Raw genomic sequence first — 20,402 nt, 5'->3', positions numbered from 1 at the left:
AGGAACTACTTTTAAGTGACATAGTCGATAAACGGGCCTTAGTTGAGAAACTCTTATAAAAGAACTTTCTAAATACCATCAAATTGTAAACTTTTGAAACGCACTGTTTGAAAGACTATTCACAGATTTAATTCAATGCTTATGCATACAGTTATAAACATATTCAGTTCAAAAAGGGGTATATAATTGTTTTATCTTTATGAGGCCGAGATCTGCTTGAGTGGTCGCTCCAAATAGGAGGCCAGTGACATGGCCTTTTGCTTCAGAAGACCCAATCCCACGGTTTGCTTGGCGTATAAGCACAACAGCACACTGGCCACCTGCAATATAGTAAATATTTTAATCAAGGAATCCCTAAAAAAGAGGTTCACCCACCTGTGTGATGGCCACATGACCATTTTCACAATCAATCAGGACAAAGGTAAGGCGATCCTCGCGGAAGGCATTCCGGCCGTGCTTCTCGTAGGCTGCCCAAATATTGCTGGCTATGGCCGCCGTGATCCTGGCATCCTTATCGCCGTACCCGGAATAGGCCAAGAGGGCTCCTTCCTGACTGAGCAGGCTGTGGGAGGAGGGAAAACTCTTAGTTGGTGGCATGAGCCAGGTTGGTGGCTTCCTTACAGCGTGTTCTCCACTCCGCCGGTGTTCGCCTGGCTGAGGACCTGCGTCAAGGCTTTGGGTTTCAGCATTTTGTGTGGTTTTTAATGTGAAAAAAGGAAAACAACGAAACTACGCCTTTACAAGCACTGCATTCTGAATGGCCAATAACTCAGCTGATAAGGTAAACGCGTTGCGCTGCGAATGGCAAACCTGTGGCGCCACTTTTAGCACTGATTTGAAATTCCAAACTTGACTCATTTTTTACATTATTAGCTTAATTTTAATATTTTAATTACTTAAACTGTGTTAATTTTTTGTACGCATAATGTTAGTCATAAGAATAAGAATAAGATTTTATTTATATTTTCATTATGGTACCAACAATTTAACTTTAGAAAAATATATCAAACTGCTTATTACCTAATTTAATGTTTTATAAACTTTTTATTTTGTAAAATCAACATTTTTGTTAAATGCTGATTGCTGTTTATTTCCTAAATATGTTGATAAATAATTCATGTTCCTTAATCATTCTTTAAAAACATCAAATTTATTGAAAATAATTTATGTGGGATACTAATATTTTGATATATGTAAATTTGTGTAGTATGAATCATGAGTTTAGTATGCATATAAATTGAATTTTTTAATTTAAAGCAACTTTAAAATATAAAATCGTCGGATTCACTTTGATAAATAAAATGAAAACATTTTTTTAGTTAAAGTTATAAAAACAGCTCTTCGGCTTTGCAAATTTGTATTACAATTTACAAAGTGTATTCTTGACTCATAATATAATCAAGGGATATTCAATGCTTCATACCAGATCCTTTTTTAAAGGCTCTTATCTCCTGTTAGTACAGTTGCTGAAATGGCAAGCAGAGTTATCTTCATACACCCACAACTTCCACATAACGAGAATGTGAAGGCGTATTTGGTGACGTCATTGTCAAACCAGGTCACGAGGTACTACGCAGCATAAAATGCACTCTCGCTCGCCATTTCACCACCACCATTGTGCAATGCATCAACGCTCCATAGGTCAGCGCAACAGTCGGTAGTTTCAACCACCGAATTTGAAACGCTTCATCGCCCGAATACCTGTACTTTGGTCCTTGGTGCTACGCAGTTTGCCGAAAATCATGGTTAGCAAGGGTGCATTTCGGTTCTGCAAATTGCGCATGACTCAGCTGCGCCTGCCCCATCCTTCCGAGAAATTCCAGGCCATCCATGGACAGGGTTTTTTTGGCTGCGCAAGAAACTGGGTCATTGGCAACTACGCCGCAAATTATCACTGCCAGGATGCGAATGGTACGAATCAAACGGCGATGGAGTTGCATTTAAAATTTATTTATTAACTTAGATTCAACCAAATTTAGTCTTGGGTAAGATAAACCGAGCAAACAGATGTTCGCCACGGAGGCGGCAGTACCTTACGCACTGCATGGGTACATGATATCGCAATAATGATGGGAGTCTTATGTTAATTAAATATTACTACCGCCTAGTATTATGTACACTTTGACAAAAATACATCGGGGTTGCCCCCTCTATATGACATTGTTTGGTGTAGCCTTCAATATTGGTTCGTGGGTGTGCAAAGTGGGGTGGGCGTGGGAGTTAAAGAGAGAGGGGTGAACAATATATCAGGGTCGGTTATATATATATTTAAGAGTAAGTTTGGGGGACCTGGTGAGATACTGTGGGGTTTTACTGCGGTTTTTTGAATTCTCGGGTGTGGGGTGCGCTGGCTGATCCGTTCGCTGATGTTTAGATTACATACGCATGGCCTGTCTCTGGCTGTTGTTCCGCTAGCTAAACTTAATTACAATCTTATTTACATGCTAAACATGTCCGCCTCTCCTTTCGAGTATCAAAATACATACATATGTGTACAACTATAAATGTCCTTCGTATTCGATCACAGCGCGCGCTCAATGTAAAACAAAACTTTTAAACAATAGTAACGTAAAGTTCTGCAACTGAAACAGTTTCCGGGGCGAGGAGGCACCGCTCCCCTCCTCGGATTCGATTTATTTTCGTGGTAACGGGGGACAGGCCTATTGCGTTGTGGAGCGGGCACGCTTTGGGTTCGAGTACAGCGAGATAAGCATGGACGGGTCGGTCTGGCCAAATTTTAAGCGCCTCCTGCGCTGCGGCGGTAGACGATCAACGAAACGATTGGGTATCCCGGCTCCCAGTAGCGTCTTTCGGTCGTACAAGTCCAAACTGTCATTGTAGTAGGTGATCGCGTCCCAGCACATCTCGCTCAGCTTGGGCACCGTCATCCACATCTTGTACAGGTCGTTGCGACGGCGCATCTCCTTGTCATTGTACTCGATGCCACCGAACACGTACATGCATCCATTATCCGAGTGGGCCGCCGAGTGGAAGTACAGGGGGCGGGGCAGGCTGGCCGTCTCGATGCGGAACCAATGCTTGGTGCGCAAATTAAGCTTCCAAATATCCGAAAAGTACGTGGAGAAATCGCCCTGCAAATGGAGGTACTTTTTAGTTCATGTTGTCGGGTTTATTTAAGATAGCTTTAAACAATTATTAATTGTAATAAGGATAGATATATTTTTTTAACGTTTTTAGTCAACTAAACAAATTTTTAAAAGTTGTGCATGCTTTCTAATTTTTAATACTGGTATAATTCAACACGCTTAGGATAAGTTTTAAAAAATTGAGCTCACCTGTAGACCGCCTGTGATAAAAGCCTCGATGTCCCCGTTGGAGGCCTGGTGCTGCACACAAGAGAAGCACTTGCGCGGCTTTGGATAACCCACGTTGCGGAATAGTACGTCAGCGGCACGACGATCGGGATACGTGTCGAAATAATCCCAGCAGTTCGCCTCCAGGTTGTAGGCTGGAATGCGCTGCAAGTCGTAGACCGAGTGTGATGTTCCTCCGCCCAGCACAAAGATGTGCTTGCCGTCGTAGACGACCTCGTGGCGATAGCGACCCTCCGGATCGTCGCGCATCTCCGGACGACTGATGTAAACATTCTCCCAAATGCCGGTATGCAAGTCCAAGCGATACACATCACAGGTGTAATCAAAGCCCGTCGTTCCGCCGATCGTGTAGAGGAAGTGCTTGTGGATCACTATGCCAGGTCCATACTGAGCAGTGGGCAGATCGCCCCTAACCTTCAGGCGCTGCACACCCGTGGTAGCGCCTGCGCTGGGCGTGCAGTAAACATAGCAATCGTTGGAGCAGGATTCTCCAAAGGGAAAGCCAGTGCCTCCATGAGACTGAAAAGTGAGAAGGAAAATGAATAAATGAAAATGAGCTGAAGTGTTTGGTTTAAGAATGAGCTAGCACTGAAGCTTTTGACTTAACTAGTAAATATAAACTAAAATTGATATTATGGATACAACAAAAACTGATTCCTTTTCTTGGAGTTCTTTGTGTTACTTGGGTAATAAATGCGTTCCTAGCAAAAAATGTGGAAGCTGCAGCTTTACGGTTTTTAACTCTGTATTGGTTCTTAAAATAATTACAAGAGTTTTATATATATAAATACAGATTGGCAAAACTATGTTACTACGGTGTATTCAATTGTTGAACATTTAATAATTTGTTCTATAACAAACTACATTTTTATTATACTATTGTATTTTCCTGACTTTGTAGATTATTTCTGGCATGCAGATAAAAAGAGTTAATAATAAAGATTAATGAAAACTATGCTACTACTAGACTAGATGATCTTTTGTTGAGTACTCGAATATTCTCTATAACAAACTCCCTTTTTTTAATCAGACCATTGGGTTTTTTTGACTTTGTAGATCATTTCTGGTATGCACATATTTGAGTTTATGAATATTATGTTACTATAAACATAAAAACAAATGAATGAATAAGGGCACGAAAAATGAAATCTTTTTATTCATTTGTTGAATATTAAATACTTTGTCTATAACAATCCCCCTCTATTTTATCATAATGTTGTGTTTTCCTAACTTTGTAGATCATTTCTGGTATGCAGATATATGAGTTTATGAATATTATAAGAAGAATAAGAAAGGGCATAGAAAAATGATATCTTTTTATTCATTTGTTGAATATTATATACTTTCTCTATAACAATCTCCCTCTTTTTTATCATAATATTGTGTTTTCCTAACTTTGTAGATCATTTCTGGTATACAGATATATGGAGTTAAGCGGGTGGCATCCACGCCCCTGGCATTGCTGCCAATGCATTCAATTAGCAGATACTTGAGCGGCGGAGGCTTATCATCGCCTGGTGGCAGAGGAGGAGTGGGAGGCGGTGAAAGCATGAAAAGATGAGGAAAATGAGGGAAAATGAGGAGGAACGGCCGTAGGGAAGCTGAGCTGAAGCCCAGATAAGCGGAAACATGTGTCTCCAGTCTGTTTTTGTGTATGTATCGGGGCATGATTCGTCATCAAATTATAGCTAATTGTGGAATGCAAGGGAAGGGCATTGCTGCCAGCATAAAATGCCAACAGCTCCCGTTTGGCTTTGCTTTCGGTTTTTCTTTTCGGCTAGTTTCCTCCTCCAAAAAAAGCGCGCGCTCTCAGCTGCTGGGTGGGTATGAAAATGGTAAATACAATGTTTTGAGTTTTTCCAGCAGAGCGCGAGGTGGGGAAAGCTGGAAAACAAGTTGTTGCATGCGGCAGCAGCATAAACATCAACTGCGTAGTAACCTATGTGGAAAAGAGGGTTGCCTGGCATGCGCAGAGGCTCAGGAGGTGGGGCGAAAGGGGCGGAGGAGCAGGAAGAGGAGGAGGAGGAGGTGCCCCCCGAGTGAGAGGCAAACGGCAATGGCCATGGGCAGCTGTTTGGGCTGACATTTCGGGTGTTTAGAATGCATAAACAAAAGCCCAAGGCGGAGGAGTGGAGGCGCGGAGCAGGGCGTGGCATTGGCCCTGGCCATTTTCACTGCCCAGAATAACCCTCTCTCTATTTTCACTCTCTTTCTCTCGAGATCTAACGATCAGCTGTGTGATTTCCCTGCTCATTTCACTATTCAATTGTGTTTTCTACTTCAGCACAAACAAGTTTTTTTTATTGCAATTGATGATTTCGCTAGTCTACACAGAAAGAAAAGAGATCAGAAAAGATTAAGATCAATAATGCACTTCAATATTTACTGTGTGAATGCCTGGAATACCCTTAAGTTTACAAGCTTCGTAGTATTTTTCTTGTAAATTAGCTTGTTAGCAAATAATTCTTAATTCTTATTAAGCAACTCTATTATCCAATTAAAAAACTTACAAACTACCGAATTCTTGAACTAAACATGTTGTTACCCATCTAGTAAAGGGATATCTTTATCCCAAGTTCACTTTCTATTCAACAAAACCTATTATTGATCACAAGATATCACTTTTTGATGTTTAGATTTTGTATAAAATTCAGAAGTGCTGATAACAACAAAGTGGCACATTGGATTATTTGGAATACAGTCTTATCAGCTCACAGTTTTGTTCGTAGAAACCGCAACACGCTGATTTTCTTTCATATTTTGAAGTTTATCTTATACGAGCAACATTAAGTGATCTAAATTTTTCTCTGTTTAGTTAACCAACACACCCAACGAGAGAGAGAGAATCCAACTCATCTATTTTTGTCTGCTTAACAGCAGTCTGCCCGCCCCTTCCTACAGCGATTTATATAGCATCAAATAGATACTCACAATCAACACGTTATTGTGAATGGTCAACGCATTGGAGGCCAGCTCCACGGGCATGTTGCTAGCATTGTCCGCATTGAGCTCCAGCTTCCAGGTCCTGGTGGCAAAGTTGTAGCTCCACAGCTCCTGGAAGAGCAGGCAGCGACCGTTGCGCGAGGCGGCCAGGGCGCTGCGCGGATTGTAGCCACCCAGGGAGTACAGGTGCGAGTTGGAGGCGATGATGCGGTGGCCACTGCGCGCCAGCGGGAACTCCCCGGCTAGATGCTTGTCCTTGTACGGGCACTTGACCAAACGCAGCGGCTGGAAGGAGTACAAAGCTGGTTTGCCAGTGCCCTCCGGCGACAGGGAGACATTCAGCACGGTCCTGTTCTCGTCCAGTTCGTCGCTGGAACTGGTCGACTCGTCGGAGAACATCTCCTCGAACTCCGACTCCGAATCGGTATCGCCATAGTCCACATCCACGTCGTCGATGTCGTCCTCTTCCTCCTCCTCGTCCAAATCGCTTGCCGCGTCCATGGGCTCTCCGGCCCCCTGCTCCTGGAACAGGACGATAAAGTCCGGTGGATCCAGCAGCGGAAGAGCCAGCTCCCCGTGAGCCAGCTGCTCCTCTACTCCCTCCTCCGGCTGAGCAACTTCCTCCTCCGGCATGTCCTGATCCATGATCAGATCGTTGTTATTATTATTGTTGTTATTCGACTGATTGGCCAGCTGCTCCTGGTGGTCCGTGGGCTGGGCCGTGCCGTAGATCTTGCCCAGCAAATCGCAAAGAAACAAAAGGAACGTCCAAGTGTGACGCAGTTGGTTAAACACGATGCACTTGAGTTTGGCTGGTTTTAGTATGTTCATAACACGCTTGCTCTATCTGGAGAGTGATGATAACGTAACAAACAATTTTGGCTTTGATTTGATCCTGTTTGTCGGAGAGCAGAAAGTTTTTGTGTCAAATATTGTTTTTCTATTTTCAGGCAGGGGAGGGGGTGAAACGACCTCGCACAGCTGGCTGACTACGCTGTTGTTGTTGTTGTGGTTGTTGATTTGGTTTCTGCTGCTTCTATTGTTGTTGTTTTTGTGTTTGCCACTGCTGTCATTTTGACACACGCTCCCTCTCGCTTGCACCCACGCATACACGCACGCACATGTGTTACGTTACGTGGTTCGTGAAAACGTTTGCTCGCTCGCTACTGCCCTTTGTTTGTTTTCGGCCCCCTTGGCTAATGCAATTTCACTAGTTTGCTCGCTGGCGAATTGGTTAATTACTGCACTCGATTGCATCCGCGCATTTTTCCGTGTTCGACAAACTGCGCTTTAAATTTAGAATGTTGTTGTTCTGGAGGTGGCGAAACTTCGATGGAAATGTCGATGTCATCGATGTTTTCAAGCCATCGGTAACATCGATGTTTGGCACGCCAATCGATGTCTTCCATCTCTATTCCCGTCGGCTGCTCTCTCGCTCACGCTCTCTCTTTTCGGAGAGCAGGGGCAGAAATCTATTATCTCGTTTTTTTACTAACACTTTCGGTTGCTTACGTTGTTGTTCTAGAGGTGTCAAAACTTCGTCGCATCGATGATTCTCCTTTTTTGGATCATCGATGTTTTTGGCGACCATCGGTAATGGCGCCCTCTGGCGCTTCAATTGCAAATAAGCGAAAGCGCCCTCTGGCCTCACAGATGAGGAAAAATATGACCTCAAGTTCATGGAAGAGGAAGAACACATGGCGGCTTGAATCAAAAATATTGAATTTCTTAGTTTTTTAAAAGTGTAGAATCAGAGAAAAACGAGAAAGGATAATATATAAAACAGGAGAAGAAAAGGGAGAGAAGGTCGCAATAATTTAAAATAGATAAATGAAAATTTTATCTGTAAAACAGGACGCCATCAGATGCAATTTTAAATAGTTAAGGACACCTAATTAATCGATACACAATTAAGTTCTTCATCTAGTTCATCTTGTTTTAGCTCCTAGCCCTTCTACCATTCCCCCACTTCACTTTAAAATCAGTCATGGGAGGAATGAGTCAGTTAAAAACTCTTTTAAAGAAAAATAATTATTCAGATTAATTAGAAGAGGCGATTTTGGCAGTACAGGGATTAAAGTTAAAGCTTAGAAAAACTGATATCTCCATATCAGACAACATCATTTCAGAACCACTGTGAGTTTTTGAATTTGATTACATCTTGAAAAGTTAATTTTATTTAATCACCTAAAAAGTATTATTAAGTTGTATTTTTTAACTTAGTTCAAATTTTTTTTTAAATTTAGTTTTTAAGCTTAAAAGATTTTGTTGAATTTAGCTTTATCAGATAACTTTAGAAAAATGCATGATAAATATTTAATTTTAATAATTTAACAACAAAAATCTTGTTAAAAACGTAAGTATTTTAAGGCTGTGATTGAGGAGTGGACGAAATCTTCTTAACTTGTTAGGCAACGACAAAGAGGACATTTTAATATTATTTAAAAATACGACATGGTTTAAAGGACATAAAATGCCACGGGCTACAAATTTAAAGAACTTTCTATATAATAATTTGATTTAATCACCTAAAAAGTTTTATTGAGTTTATTTTAACTTAATTTTAATTTTTTTTTAAATTTAAGTTTTAAACTTAAAAACTATGTTTTTTTTTAATTTAGCTTTATTAAATAACTTAAAAATATGCAGGACAAATATTTCATTTTAATCATTTTAACAATACAAATCTTGGTCTCTACTGAAATATTTTAATGATTTTAAGGGTGTCCAATGGACACTGTCCGTATTGGATATAATTCTTAACGGCTAATAAAATAAAACATTAAAAATGAAAATTATAAGTACAAATATCAATGGTGTGACCGTACTCGCCGTCATCCCTCGAAGTATGCCCCGTTATTTTGCTATCCCTATGGCTTCCGCCCTTTTTGCCCCATCAACAAGCGGCCACACCGCGCTGCACCAAAAAAGTATAAGACCGACCGTCGGCACACATTTTCCACACGATTTCGATTCTGTTCTTTCCTTGTGTAACAAACGGTGTCAGCGCGTGAAAATGCAACAGCCCCACGAAACGCATAAACTTTGATATCGCCCCAATACTCAGATGTGGTACGGATTCGGACAGTAGCGTCCAAGGCGGCCGACTCGTTGGTTGGTCAGATTCCTAGGGTTCCCCGGCGGCCTTTCGATAGTATCCCGCGCAACCCCATTTCTGGGCATGATTACCACGCGCCAGTGCGACATTTGAATTGCAGAGCACCAGGTGCAGAGCACGCGGACTCCCAGCTACCAGGATCGGGAAACCAGGACACCAGAAGTCCCCAAGGAACTGCGATTTCGCAGGCCTAACCTAAAAAGGCACGTGCAGCGCGCGTAGAAGAGTTTTCTGCGTGCCACCACAGCCAATCGGCTCCTCTCCATAAAACAAAAAAAAAAAAACAGAGTACAAATTCCCGACGAACACGACGACGACATGGCCACCCTCCTCAGCAACGGCCAGCAGTCGGTGATGGCCACCAGTAATGGTCAGGAGCAGCAGCAGCAGCAGGACGAACCGGAGCAACAGCAGGTCGAGATCAGGAAGTCCAGCTCACCGAAGCCAGGCGCCATGCCCAACTTGAAGCTCAACAGGATGGGTTCAGTGTCCCCGAAAGATAAACGCGTCTACAAAATCGTCCTAACTGGCGGTGAGTTTTGGGTTTCCCTTTTCAAAAATACCCATTTGTCTCTGATAGGCTTTTGCTGTGTATCTGTTACAAGTGTCCTCGTATCATCGTATCCTCGTGGCCCATCCACCCGATTGCGATTTGTTTACGATTTGTGTCAAGGTCGCGGATTTCCACGAAGGGGTAGAGATTTCTGATTTTGTCCTGCGCGGCAGCTTCCCATGCCTTCCCCACCTTTACATTCGTATTCATAGATTCATTTTGTATTCATAGAGCTACCGGCTTTCGGTTGTCCGACGGCGCTTCAAAGACCCCGCTCTCATTCATATGTAAAAACAGAGCCATAAAACCTGTTTGTCCAACCATCATATGAGCAGTGGCTGGGCGCGTGGTCTAATCATTTAATTTGGCCCAAGTTATGGCTGTGATTAGAAGCCCCACAAATAGCATTGATGTATTGGCGGGCCTATCTCCCCAACACATACTCGTACTATCGCACTCGGGGCGGGCTTCCTTTGCCCGGAATTCGAATATTCTCAGGAAGAGGCTGATAAAAGACAGAGGGCCCCGTCACCACGTGTGGCAATCGTCCGTAAATCCCCGCCAAGTCCCATTCAAAGAATTGCTTATCGGCTGGCTGAAGCTCTATCGACAGGCCCGACTCTTTTTAGAGTGCATTCGGAATCGATTTCCCCAGATCGCTGCGCAATGCATTCAGCAATGGACGTAATTGCCTTCAGGGTCAGGCCACAGACCTAATCGAGTGATATGCACACCGCCGAGGAGCTCGGCTGCACTTGATTTTTATTGGAATTTGGGCCACAAGTCAATATGTTTCGTTTCCGCCTTGTCAAACCAATCAATGAACCATTAAAGAAAATCATGCTGAACTAGAAATTCCACATATCTTATCTAAGAGTTTTACTTTGACAATAAACTCAGAGATTATTCCCTCGGACTACAAAATCTTTTTAGGTGCATATTATCTTGAGTTGATCTAAAACTCGAACATTTACTAGTTCATTTAAAGTAGGATCAGATTCGTTTCCGCCTTGTCAAAGCAATCAATGAACCATTAAAGAAAATCATGCTGAACTAGAAATTTCATATACCTTACCTAAGAGTTTTACTTTGACAATAAACTCTGAGATTATTCCCTCAGACTTTAAAAACTATTCATCTTGAGTGGTTTTAAAATTTAAAATTTAACTAATTAATTTAGAATCGAATCAGATGAAGAATAAATTGGTTGTTTTATAGAGAGTTTAGTCTTTCAGAATTAATTAACAATTTAAAGCAGTTGGAAAACTTCTTTTGTTTTTGGTGATATGTAAAGGCATTTAGAAACTTAATTAGCAGTCTACATTTTTATAATATATGCAAACGATAAGCACGTGTGATTTGGTTTTAACTAATTAAAGCAAAGAGACGTGTGGTTTTCTGAACTTATTAAATAAGCTACTTTTCCAGTTTAAAAGTAAACACAATTGCATAAAATAAAAAAAACTTCACAACTTTTCCGTATCAACTCAGACAGCTTTTATTATCTGAGTTGTAAAAATATTTTGTGGTAATTTTCCCACAACTTTCAGCGAACCTTTCTCCCGTTTCCCCGCCAATCCAAACAGTATAGAACATAAGAATGTAACCTTAGCCTGTCTGCCAATAAACAAATAAAATTAACGAATACATTATGCATTTTCAGGGCCCTGTGGCGGCAAGACGACGGGACAGTCCCGGTTGTGCACCTTCTTCGAGAACCTTGGATGGAAGGTGAGTGTCGTGGGTGCTTTTTGGGGGATGGGATGATGGGAATGCCGATCCTAGACTAAGGGAAGTTAGCGATTGCTTTGGGCCGCGGGCAGCTCCGTAAGTAGAGGAGAACGAAGAGCCATGGCGGTAGCGGGATTACCTTTAGATACTCCCTCATTACAATTCTATTGTCCCGAAAACTCGAAACAAAGCAATGAGCATGTTAAATATTTTCAGGTATTCCGCGTGCCTGAAACGGCCACTGTTTTACTCAGGTAAATTCTCTCTCCACACACTCTTACACTCAAAAAAAATAAAGTAAATAATGTAAATCAAAATAAAAGCATGGCATTCAAGGCGAAAGGAGCCGCTCAGGAACTCCGCCACCTGAGATTGGACCAAGTAGCTTTGTCTGCCGCTCGTCCTCTACCTGAGACGACAACCATTCCGAAACATACTTAATTCGATTCGAGTTCCATTCTCGATGCTCTTGAACTCTGAGATACTCTATCTAGTAAAAACAAATACAAAATTGTGGAATGATGCTAATCCCCGCTTCTGTTTCTCTCTGTTTCTCCCCCGACATCCGAATATCTAGTGGCGGCGTGAAGTTCTCCGATCTAACCGAGAAAGAGGGTAAGTAGAGGCGATGCCAACGAGCGGGAGACCAAAGAATACTTGGTAGTTGACGGAGCAGAGGAGAGGAGTCTAGTCTTACATTGCAAGCATTTTCCGAGACCAAATACTATCTCATTTTCCGAGCACTGTCAAGTTCGACACGGCGTTTTCTCGAACCAACGAAAATAAATCAAAATATTTACTTCGCGGGCGACCAACACAAAGAATCCCTATACTATACGTACAATATATGCTAGAGGTATTTTTAAAATCAGGCAAGTGCGACAGCCCGCATACTATAGATAGTACGATTGTATATCTAGTCTACATCTGAGTATATAGCCAGAAGGCCCCCAAGAAAGTCACGTCTTCAATGAAAATTACGTAATGCTTTGGGACACGATTCGAATTCCCATTCGATATCCTGATTGCGTGACTCGAGGTCATTTCGCAGGCAGTCTTCCTTTTAACTTGCCAGGCAATTTGTCAATTATGGTTATTAATGGATTTGCCGATGGGGTTGCCGGGGGGCGTAGGCCCGTTCGAAAGTATCTAAATTGCCGTGAGCGCTATCAGATAAGATACAGAAAGTAGCAAAGTCTGATCACATGCCAGCCGATTAGTCGCAATTCCTTACAAAGCCTCTATGAATAATGGTATTTGCAAGCAGGACAATTAAAGCCCTTATGAGTCACGACCGGACGGGGAAATCTATTTACCTATAAACAAATATTTATGGCCAGGGGCTAATCTAATACCCACTCACACAATCGCCACCCACACTCACAGACCCGCCCACGCCAACCACGTTCGTTTACAAAGATCTGCCCTTCGCCGCTCCGGAGCACAGTCTCATCGACCTAACCGCATCCTGTCCGCGCTGCTTGGCCAAGGCTGCGTCGCGGCCCAATGGCAGCGAAGGTGAGTGCCATGTGGTGAGCCGGTGGAGCCACAGATCGGTTGTTATGTCCTCGTTTTGCAACTGCCGCTCAGCTTTCTAACCAAATAGAACCGAGCCACCCCGCCAAGTCCTGTCTTCCTGTGCGTCCTCGAGCTTCTTTCTTAATGCATTTTTTATCCGATAAAGTCTTCAACAGACCTGATCCGTATCTTTCCCTTGTGTTTGTCCCCCAATGACTCGACACCAAACAGACAATCACCAAACAGACAATCGAGTTTGGCCCCTGCAAACACTGCTCTTTATTAACCCATGTATATTATGTGTGTCTTTCTGTTTGTTCTGGCTTCATTCTATGATTTATGTGCGTTCCCATAACACTTGTGTCCACTAACACGTCGTAATCGCCGCGCTCTGTACAATACGTCTCTATCTAACGGATATGTATCTGCTCATTTCAATAATAATATTTCACGCCAAGCCTCTGCAATTCGTTTAGTCGCTGCCATTTCAGCCAATTTAAATGGGCCATTTAAATTTAGCCGCAACATAGGCGAAGACAAGAGTAGATATACATTTGGCTATGTGTCTCAGTGGTCTGTGATGGACTTTTTGCCGAGCAACACGTGTGTGTGCTCAGGTCTTATATCTGGACACCCAAATCCAAAAGTCTGGATTGCTGGGACGTTGCAAAAATCGCTGTTGAATTTATTTTCTTTTCTCACTGAAAAAATAAAAAAAAGAATAAGGGGGAGTGTTTAACAATTTGATTACCTTGGCATATACTTTCTTTGCTTATGCAGACAGTAATACTCAGTTAAAAAAGACAAAGATTGGGGGAGATTTTAAAATATTCCATTTGGTATTATTTTATGTCTTCTAAATACACATTTTCTTGAAATTTATGTACCCATTCATTTGTGTATGTTGCTACGCATTATATTTTTATTGTCATATGCTTGAAAAAATGTCTTATTTTAAGATTCCTATAGGTCAGTTTGTGACGTCTAGAATGCTTATAGTGGCTTAAAGAGTTTAATTTACATCAACATACATTTCTTTAGCTTACATAAATTGTTTTTCTAATAAGATCCAATCTGTAGTATCCCAAATTTGCGCAGCATGTTCAAAACAATACTCACTGTATGTGGCAAATAGACTTTCGGCGATTGTTGGCCAGTCAGTCAGCCATGGCCACATGGCAATTTCCCAGCAGAGAGCCATTTTCGTTTTCATTTCGGCATTATTTATTTCTATGGGGGTGACCGAGCTTAGTATTCGCTCTATATGCTGGTCTTCTGACTGACTAATTAAATGTGTGTATTATAGGCGAAGAATGTGAAATGTTTCACCGCATCACGTGTGTGCTGACGCGAGTTCGACATCCGCTTCCCACCCAAACCGCACCCCCTTTTGCGACGCCCCTGTCCTCGCCCCCAAGCGCCTGACAATCGAACCCCCCAGACTTTTGTTTACTCTCTCTTCGCAGTTGGGCGCTAAATGCGCTCCATTCAATTATTTTCATAGTGTTGCGATTTATACAGTTGGGGTCAGAAATATGGATCAATTTTATTTACATTCAAATGATCGGAGTCGTCTTTCTAGGGTGTAATGTATTTGTTGTGGAAAAAACCAATGGAAATTGTTTAAATTCATCTAATACTTGGTATGCAAGGAATTGATAATACTCAACATTTATTAAATTATAATTTTTATAAATTATATATAAATTTTCACAATGAGTACTGTGCATTTTAAAAATTGGATTCTTTCAAAAATACATTTTTTTCAATCTGTCATAATCCTGTTAATAGAACATATATATCAACCTCAAGTGTGCATACTTATATACCCACAAATGTGTGATAGCTGTACAAATACATATGTGTAGGAACATTTGATAGATACTATATTAGATAGGGGGCGGGGCTAAGGGGCGGGGTTGTCGCAAGTCTTGCCAAGAATTCTCGTTTGAACTCGTTATCGCTCACTGTCTGTCATTCGTTTGGGTTGGTGGACCTCTCTGCTCGATTGATTTCCCGAAATTGATTGCTAAACGATTTTGTTTTTGCCTGTTGAGTTGCTACCCCCTTTGGTACACGCCCTTCATTTTGCTTTTTTCTAAATACCTATCCAACTTCATCATTAGGCAAATCGTTTCTCTGGCATTATGTAAATTAACGTGGCTAATTATTTATGTATGTTAATGTACGTGGCTAAAGAACCTCCTAATCTGCATAGGCTTTTGTTATCTCGAGAGTCCATTAAAGGTTGGCTGGGCAATCACACACAATCAAAATCAACACACATGCCCGCTTTAAAACAATCATCCAGATATTTAGTACACAAGAAAAATATTTTTATATTTTTTTTAAGAAAGAATTATAACTCCTTTATTGAATACCAAAATATAAAGATAGTTCAAAAGATCTTATATCAGCTTTAATATATGATATTTAGGTATATTTAGGCTGAAGGAAAGGATAGCATGAAGGTTGTTTTTGGTGTGAGATTAGGATTCGTTTTTTTATTTGCCTTATCAGGGACAAGGGTGTTATAACCTATATTTTTTCTGTGTATAGATTTCCATTCTCTGATGCGCAATTGCTGGTGAAATTTCAAATACGCGTTCCCTGGGGGCTTACATACATCTTGAGGCATTTTTCGTTATTTTCTCTTGCATCATCGTTGCTAATTGAATTAGAATTGGCAGAACAGACTCAGAAACCGAAACAGAAACAGAGAGCATGCAAAAGGACAGTAAACAATGGCGAAAGGCATCCCGCAAATTGATCGATTTCACCTGTCACCCGATGCACTTAGTCAAGTTCAATGCAAGTGCATCGCACATGAACCAAAAAAAAAACAGCAGCAACAACTAATGCGTAAACAAAGGCAGAGAACTTTTTATTTTGCACGCGACCGAAAACCGCAACAAGTGTTGTTGCGTCGCTCCCCCAAAAGCACCTGACATTGCCCCCAAAAACCCCCGATTTCATCCACCCCTCGGTTGGTGAATAAATGTAATGTAACCACAGTGGAACTTCAGTAAGTGGAACTATGATTAGATAATATGTTTGACAAAGGGTTTAGTCATAGTCAATATTTTATAGTTAAAAAAGTTTTAGCTTATATCTCCTGCTATAAATTGCAATATATCTTTCTTAAAACCTTTTAAATATTAAATCAACTTTAAGTCATATTAAAGCCAACTCGGAGATATATCTTAAGATCTTTGCGAATTAAAGAGTATAAAAAAGTTTTGTTTTAATGTATTAAATTAATTTTTAAATTTTAAAGAAGAAGTCTAATACATTTTTTTGAAAAGAACCCCCTTTTTTAAAATAAAGTAAAAAAGTTATCCAGGGAATGTTCTAGTTAAAGAATTTCGACTGTTTTAGTAAGAGTGTACTGATGAAATAGCTTATCGCTATAATGAGAACCGGTGACTCCCTGTCTCTGGGGAAAAAACCCCCTCATCGACACTTAAACCAGCTGAGCTTGTGACGCAATCAGCGATTACTGTTTATTTACTTTTTTCAACTGCCTTAGATCGCTGACACACAAAGCTTCAGTTCTGTCGGCAAGGCCATTGAATATTTTTCAAAACAACTTCCTAGGAACAAGAGAAACATTTCTAATTCATTTACAAGTCTAAAATTAAGAACATTTTGTCGAACAAAGGTCTTCCGTCACAACATTTTTTCGGTATAAGTCAGATTTTGCAAACAGTATAACAGAAATAAATTTGAATTCTCTTAATTTTATTAAATATTGGAATTTACAAAAATATTTAACAAAATATTATTTTGTTGAAAAAATTGAACAGGAAATAGTTCGAATTGTTTAAAGGATTAGTCGCAAAATTCTCAATTCTCGTTTAAAAAGTTTATAAGAAAGCCTTATCTTTTTTAAATATATTTATGGTCGTAAATCGAAGATACTATATGTTATTGTTACACATTGAGCTAAAGATTACTAAAAATAACCAGAATTTGGGTTGACTTAAACTGCTTTTGACCGCTTTATAAATTAGTATCACCATTGAGATTTAATTGAAAGTGAGGGAGCGAAATACAATAGAATGCATGTGTTCCGACCCGCCATTCAGACAGTAACATCTGGAGGAGACGAATAATGCTGGGTACTCTTTAACCCACAGCTGATTAGAAACTGTTTACTTGGGGAAAAAGTACTATTCACATCAGTCGACAACAAGTTGACTGAACTTTTGATTTCGATTTGTGATCTTGCCTCCCCATTCCCATACCATCGACTCACATTCAAATTTAGATTAGGTTTCATCGCTTCAACTTGGCATCGCTGAACTCAGATACTGGATACTGGCCATCGTACGTCGTCCATCAAGCACTGTCATCACACTTGAATCAGAATCAGATCCGCCCAGTCAATTAATTCTCTTACAATTCGATGCCACAGTGTTATATTTCCTTCGATTCGAATTTGCTTGCAATTGTATTTCGATTTCTGTTTGTTTCGATTGTAAATAAACGGCGAGAGTCCAAAGAGTAACGTCTCCTTTTTCCCCTTTCTCCGTGCAGCCTACAAGTTCCAGGAGAATCTGATCCGCACCATGGTGCAAATTGAGAACACCTACTTTGAGCTCGGCAACTCGAGCACCCGCAACTGTCTGATAATCTGCGATCGCGGCGTTATGGATGCCAGTGCATGTGAGTATCTCATAATGGAATTTTACCCTTTGATGTTCAAAGAATAATAAACATATTTCCCCTCCAGACATATCAAAGGATAAGTGGGAAAAGATGATGGCGGGCAACAAGTGGAATCCCGTGGAAATGCGAGACAATCGCTACAACCAGATACTTCATCTGGTCTCCGCGGCCAACGGCGCCGAGGACTTTTACTCCACAGAGGTGAGTTGCAGGCCTCTGGTCGGCAGTACCGATTTCACTTGACCAATTCTCTTGTCCGCACAAATAAATCGCCCCGAATACGGTAGAACAGAAAGCGCCACTATCAGGTATCCAAGAATGGCTGCACTTCTAACTCCCGAAACTTCGAGTAAAATCCACCAATTATCCCTTTTATAGTTTTGTAAATATTATGGTTTTATAATTTTGTAAATATTTGTACAATATAATCTCTAAACTTTCATGTTGTATCTATACATTTCATTTAGATCATGATTTTTAAGAAGTAATGAAATATTTAAAAAGTTTAAAAGAAACATCCGAAAATTCTTAATAGTTAAACAGAACTTAAACTTAAAAAGATATAATTTGAATCTAAAAAGTAAAAGATTTTTGGTTAATACCATTAAAACATTTTATTGTTTGTTAATCAACTCATTTAAAAGTTTACGTTGTACCTTAGAAACAAAATCCCTTTAAAGCCAAAATTACTTTAATATGTAAATTGTGTAATGTGGCAGCTGTACTTCAAACTATAGCTAGTGGCTTTCTAGAATGGGCTAAGGACTGCGAATTCGAATCCTATATTAACTAATGTTTTTCTTGGTCATTGCAGGACCACGCCTGCCGCTCGGAAGGCGTTGATTTGGCCAGGGAACTGGACTACAAGTCTGCGGCAGCCTGGGTCGGCCATCCCTACTTCGATGTGATCGACAACTCCACCAACTTCGAGGCCAAAATGAATCGCATGATTGAGTCAGTCTGCCAGAAAGTCGGCATAGACATTGGCGATCGTTTGCAGGCCACATCGCGCAAGCTGAAATATTTAGGTAAGCTTTCTTGGGTGACTTAACCAAGCAGGATCTTTTTTAACATCGCTTTTCCTTGCAGTTGCCCTTCTGCCGCCAGACAGCGAGTTTCCGCCCTTCCAGGACTTTGATGTGGTGCATCATTATCTGCAATCCGCCGGACCCAAGGTGCAGGCTCGCCTTCGCAAGCGCGGGCAGAAAAGCCACTGGAGCTACATCCACACGCAACGGCGTCCCAATGTCCACGGGCAGGCCCGCATTGAGGTGAAGACCCAGCTGACGCATCGCGACTACATGAACCTGCTGGCCCAGCGCGACGATGCCCACTTCACCATCTATAAGAAGCGCCGCTGCTTCCTGATCAACAACCAATATTTCCAGCTGGACATATACAAGGAGCCCGGCCACCCACGGTGAGTTAAATTTAGTACTTCTTGGTAAAGCCGGTAGTAATTGTTTTATTTTCCCTTACAGCTGCAAGGGATTGGTGCTGCTGGAAACGTATTCATCGCTCACGGGCGAAGCCCTGAAGAACTGCATGCCCAAGTTCCTGAATATTGTAAAGGAAGTGACCGGTGATCCGGACTACTCCATGTTTAACCTGTCCCTCAAGGAGGACTGGAGCACCACCAAGAAGTTCTGCCGGTCGGCGACGCACGGTAAGCAGGATCAGCAGCTGCCAGAGCCGCCGAAGCAGTATCACCCCTATGACGAGAACAGCGACTAGGTCATCCGGCCAGGAGTCAACATTATGCATAGCCAAAGAATATAGAACCAAAAGCTTGAACTTTCACTGCTGTACATACCGCAAGCCTCTATCTTTCGCAGCTCCTATGCATGCATGCCACTCCGCTCCATTTCACTTCCCTTCCTTTTTCTAAATTTCAAATTTATGGCACTCATTTTGGATCCTCGAATTTTGATTTCCGCCTGACTGTGTGTTTCTCTTTTGATTTTGTAGTTAAGGGCGCCGCTAACGGAGTCTCGAGCACGCCGTTGCTCCTCAATGGTCAGTAGGCTTCTGAACTGTCCCTGAATCTCTTTTGCACACGCAATTACACGGCAGAAGCAAGTTATAATGAAAACCAATGACCTGGCAACAAAATGTACAAAAAAAAACTTAAAAACTGAACGGAGGTCCTTCCAAGCTGCCTTGGGAGCTCCACTTATTGCTCTGATTTATGCCCACACACCCTATACACCCACACACACCCCGTTACTTATTTGCGTACTTAGCCCCAGGAGGATGAAGGCACCGCGAACGAGAAGCGTATGTGTCGAGTCTATAGTTTGTAGTGCAACCGCAACCGGAACCGGAGGTCGAGAGCCCCACCCGTACTTAATTTTCTTGTCATGTTTGCTCGTGTTAATTTTGTAAGCCATAACACTAGAAACTGTGTAAATCCATGGATCCGCGATATCATGTGACGTTTTTGTGTCTTTTGGAAAAATTGTGAACCGATAATTTTAACTCTAACTCTAAGCTAAATGAAAATAAGAATACGACTACAAGACCACCAAACCAG

General features: G+C 41.4%; 3 protein-coding genes and 1 long non-coding RNA gene across 9 annotated transcripts; 1 reads left to right on the top strand and 3 right to left on the bottom strand.

Moving 5' to 3' along the window:
- Positions 1 to 106: 106 nt before the first annotated feature.
- Positions 107 to 781, bottom strand: LOC119550605 (ragulator complex protein LAMTOR2 homolog). The gene is made up of 3 exons (XM_037859423.1): positions 622 to 781; positions 376 to 562; positions 107 to 320 (listed from the first exon to the last, which is right to left on the bottom strand). The coding sequence occupies exons 1-3, from the start codon at positions 687 to 689 to the stop codon at positions 198 to 200; spliced, it is 378 nt and encodes a 125-aa protein (XP_037715351.1). The 5' UTR covers positions 690 to 781; the 3' UTR covers positions 107 to 197.
- Positions 782 to 2,569: 1,788 nt separating this feature from the next.
- Positions 2,570 to 7,626, bottom strand: LOC119550411 (kelch domain-containing protein 10 homolog). Its single transcript, XM_037859069.1, has 3 exons — positions 6,267 to 7,626; positions 3,297 to 3,854; positions 2,570 to 3,092 (listed from the first exon to the last, which is right to left on the bottom strand). The coding sequence occupies exons 1-3, from the start codon at positions 7,107 to 7,109 to the stop codon at positions 2,661 to 2,663; spliced, it is 1,833 nt and encodes a 610-aa protein (XP_037714997.1). The 5' UTR covers positions 7,110 to 7,626; the 3' UTR covers positions 2,570 to 2,660.
- Positions 7,627 to 9,213: 1,587 nt separating this feature from the next.
- On the top strand, positions 9,214 to 20,393 carry LOC119552066 (TRPL translocation defect protein 14). Of its 5 annotated transcripts, XM_037861830.1 has the most exons (12): positions 9,214 to 9,928; positions 11,613 to 11,680; positions 11,897 to 11,934; positions 12,258 to 12,295; positions 13,067 to 13,198; positions 17,738 to 17,866; positions 17,934 to 18,070; positions 18,157 to 18,177; positions 18,684 to 18,897; positions 18,959 to 19,289; positions 19,351 to 19,535; positions 19,838 to 20,393. In XM_037861830.1, the coding sequence occupies exons 1-12, from the start codon at positions 9,715 to 9,717 to the stop codon at positions 19,891 to 19,893; spliced, it is 1,563 nt and encodes a 520-aa protein (XP_037717758.1). In that variant the 5' UTR covers positions 9,214 to 9,714; the 3' UTR covers positions 19,894 to 20,393. The 5 variants fall into 5 exon arrangements, with proteins under 5 accessions (XP_037717758.1, XP_037717760.1, XP_037717759.1 ...); XM_037861832.1 differs by lacking the exon at positions 13,067 to 13,198 and having other exon boundaries at positions 9,216 to 9,928; XM_037861831.1 differs by lacking the exon at positions 18,157 to 18,177 and having other exon boundaries at positions 9,216 to 9,928.
- LOC119552068 lies at positions 13,454 to 14,740 on the bottom strand. Of its 2 annotated transcripts, none has more exons than XR_005219569.1 (2): positions 14,245 to 14,740; positions 13,454 to 13,899 (listed from the first exon to the last, which is right to left on the bottom strand). It is a non-coding gene; the product is annotated as an uncharacterized LOC119552068 (long non-coding RNA). The 2 variants fall into 2 exon arrangements; XR_005219568.1 differs by having other exon boundaries at positions 14,318 to 14,738.
- Positions 20,394 to 20,402: the final 9 nt, after the last annotated feature.

The sequence above is a fragment of the Drosophila subpulchrella genome, chromosome 2R, assembly GCF_014743375.2.
Source record: "Drosophila subpulchrella strain 33 F10 #4 breed RU33 chromosome 2R, RU_Dsub_v1.1 Primary Assembly, whole genome shotgun sequence".
Classification (NCBI taxonomy): domain Eukaryota; kingdom Metazoa; phylum Arthropoda; class Insecta; order Diptera; family Drosophilidae; genus Drosophila; species Drosophila subpulchrella.
This window is presented reverse-complemented; position numbering and strand designations above follow the sequence as displayed.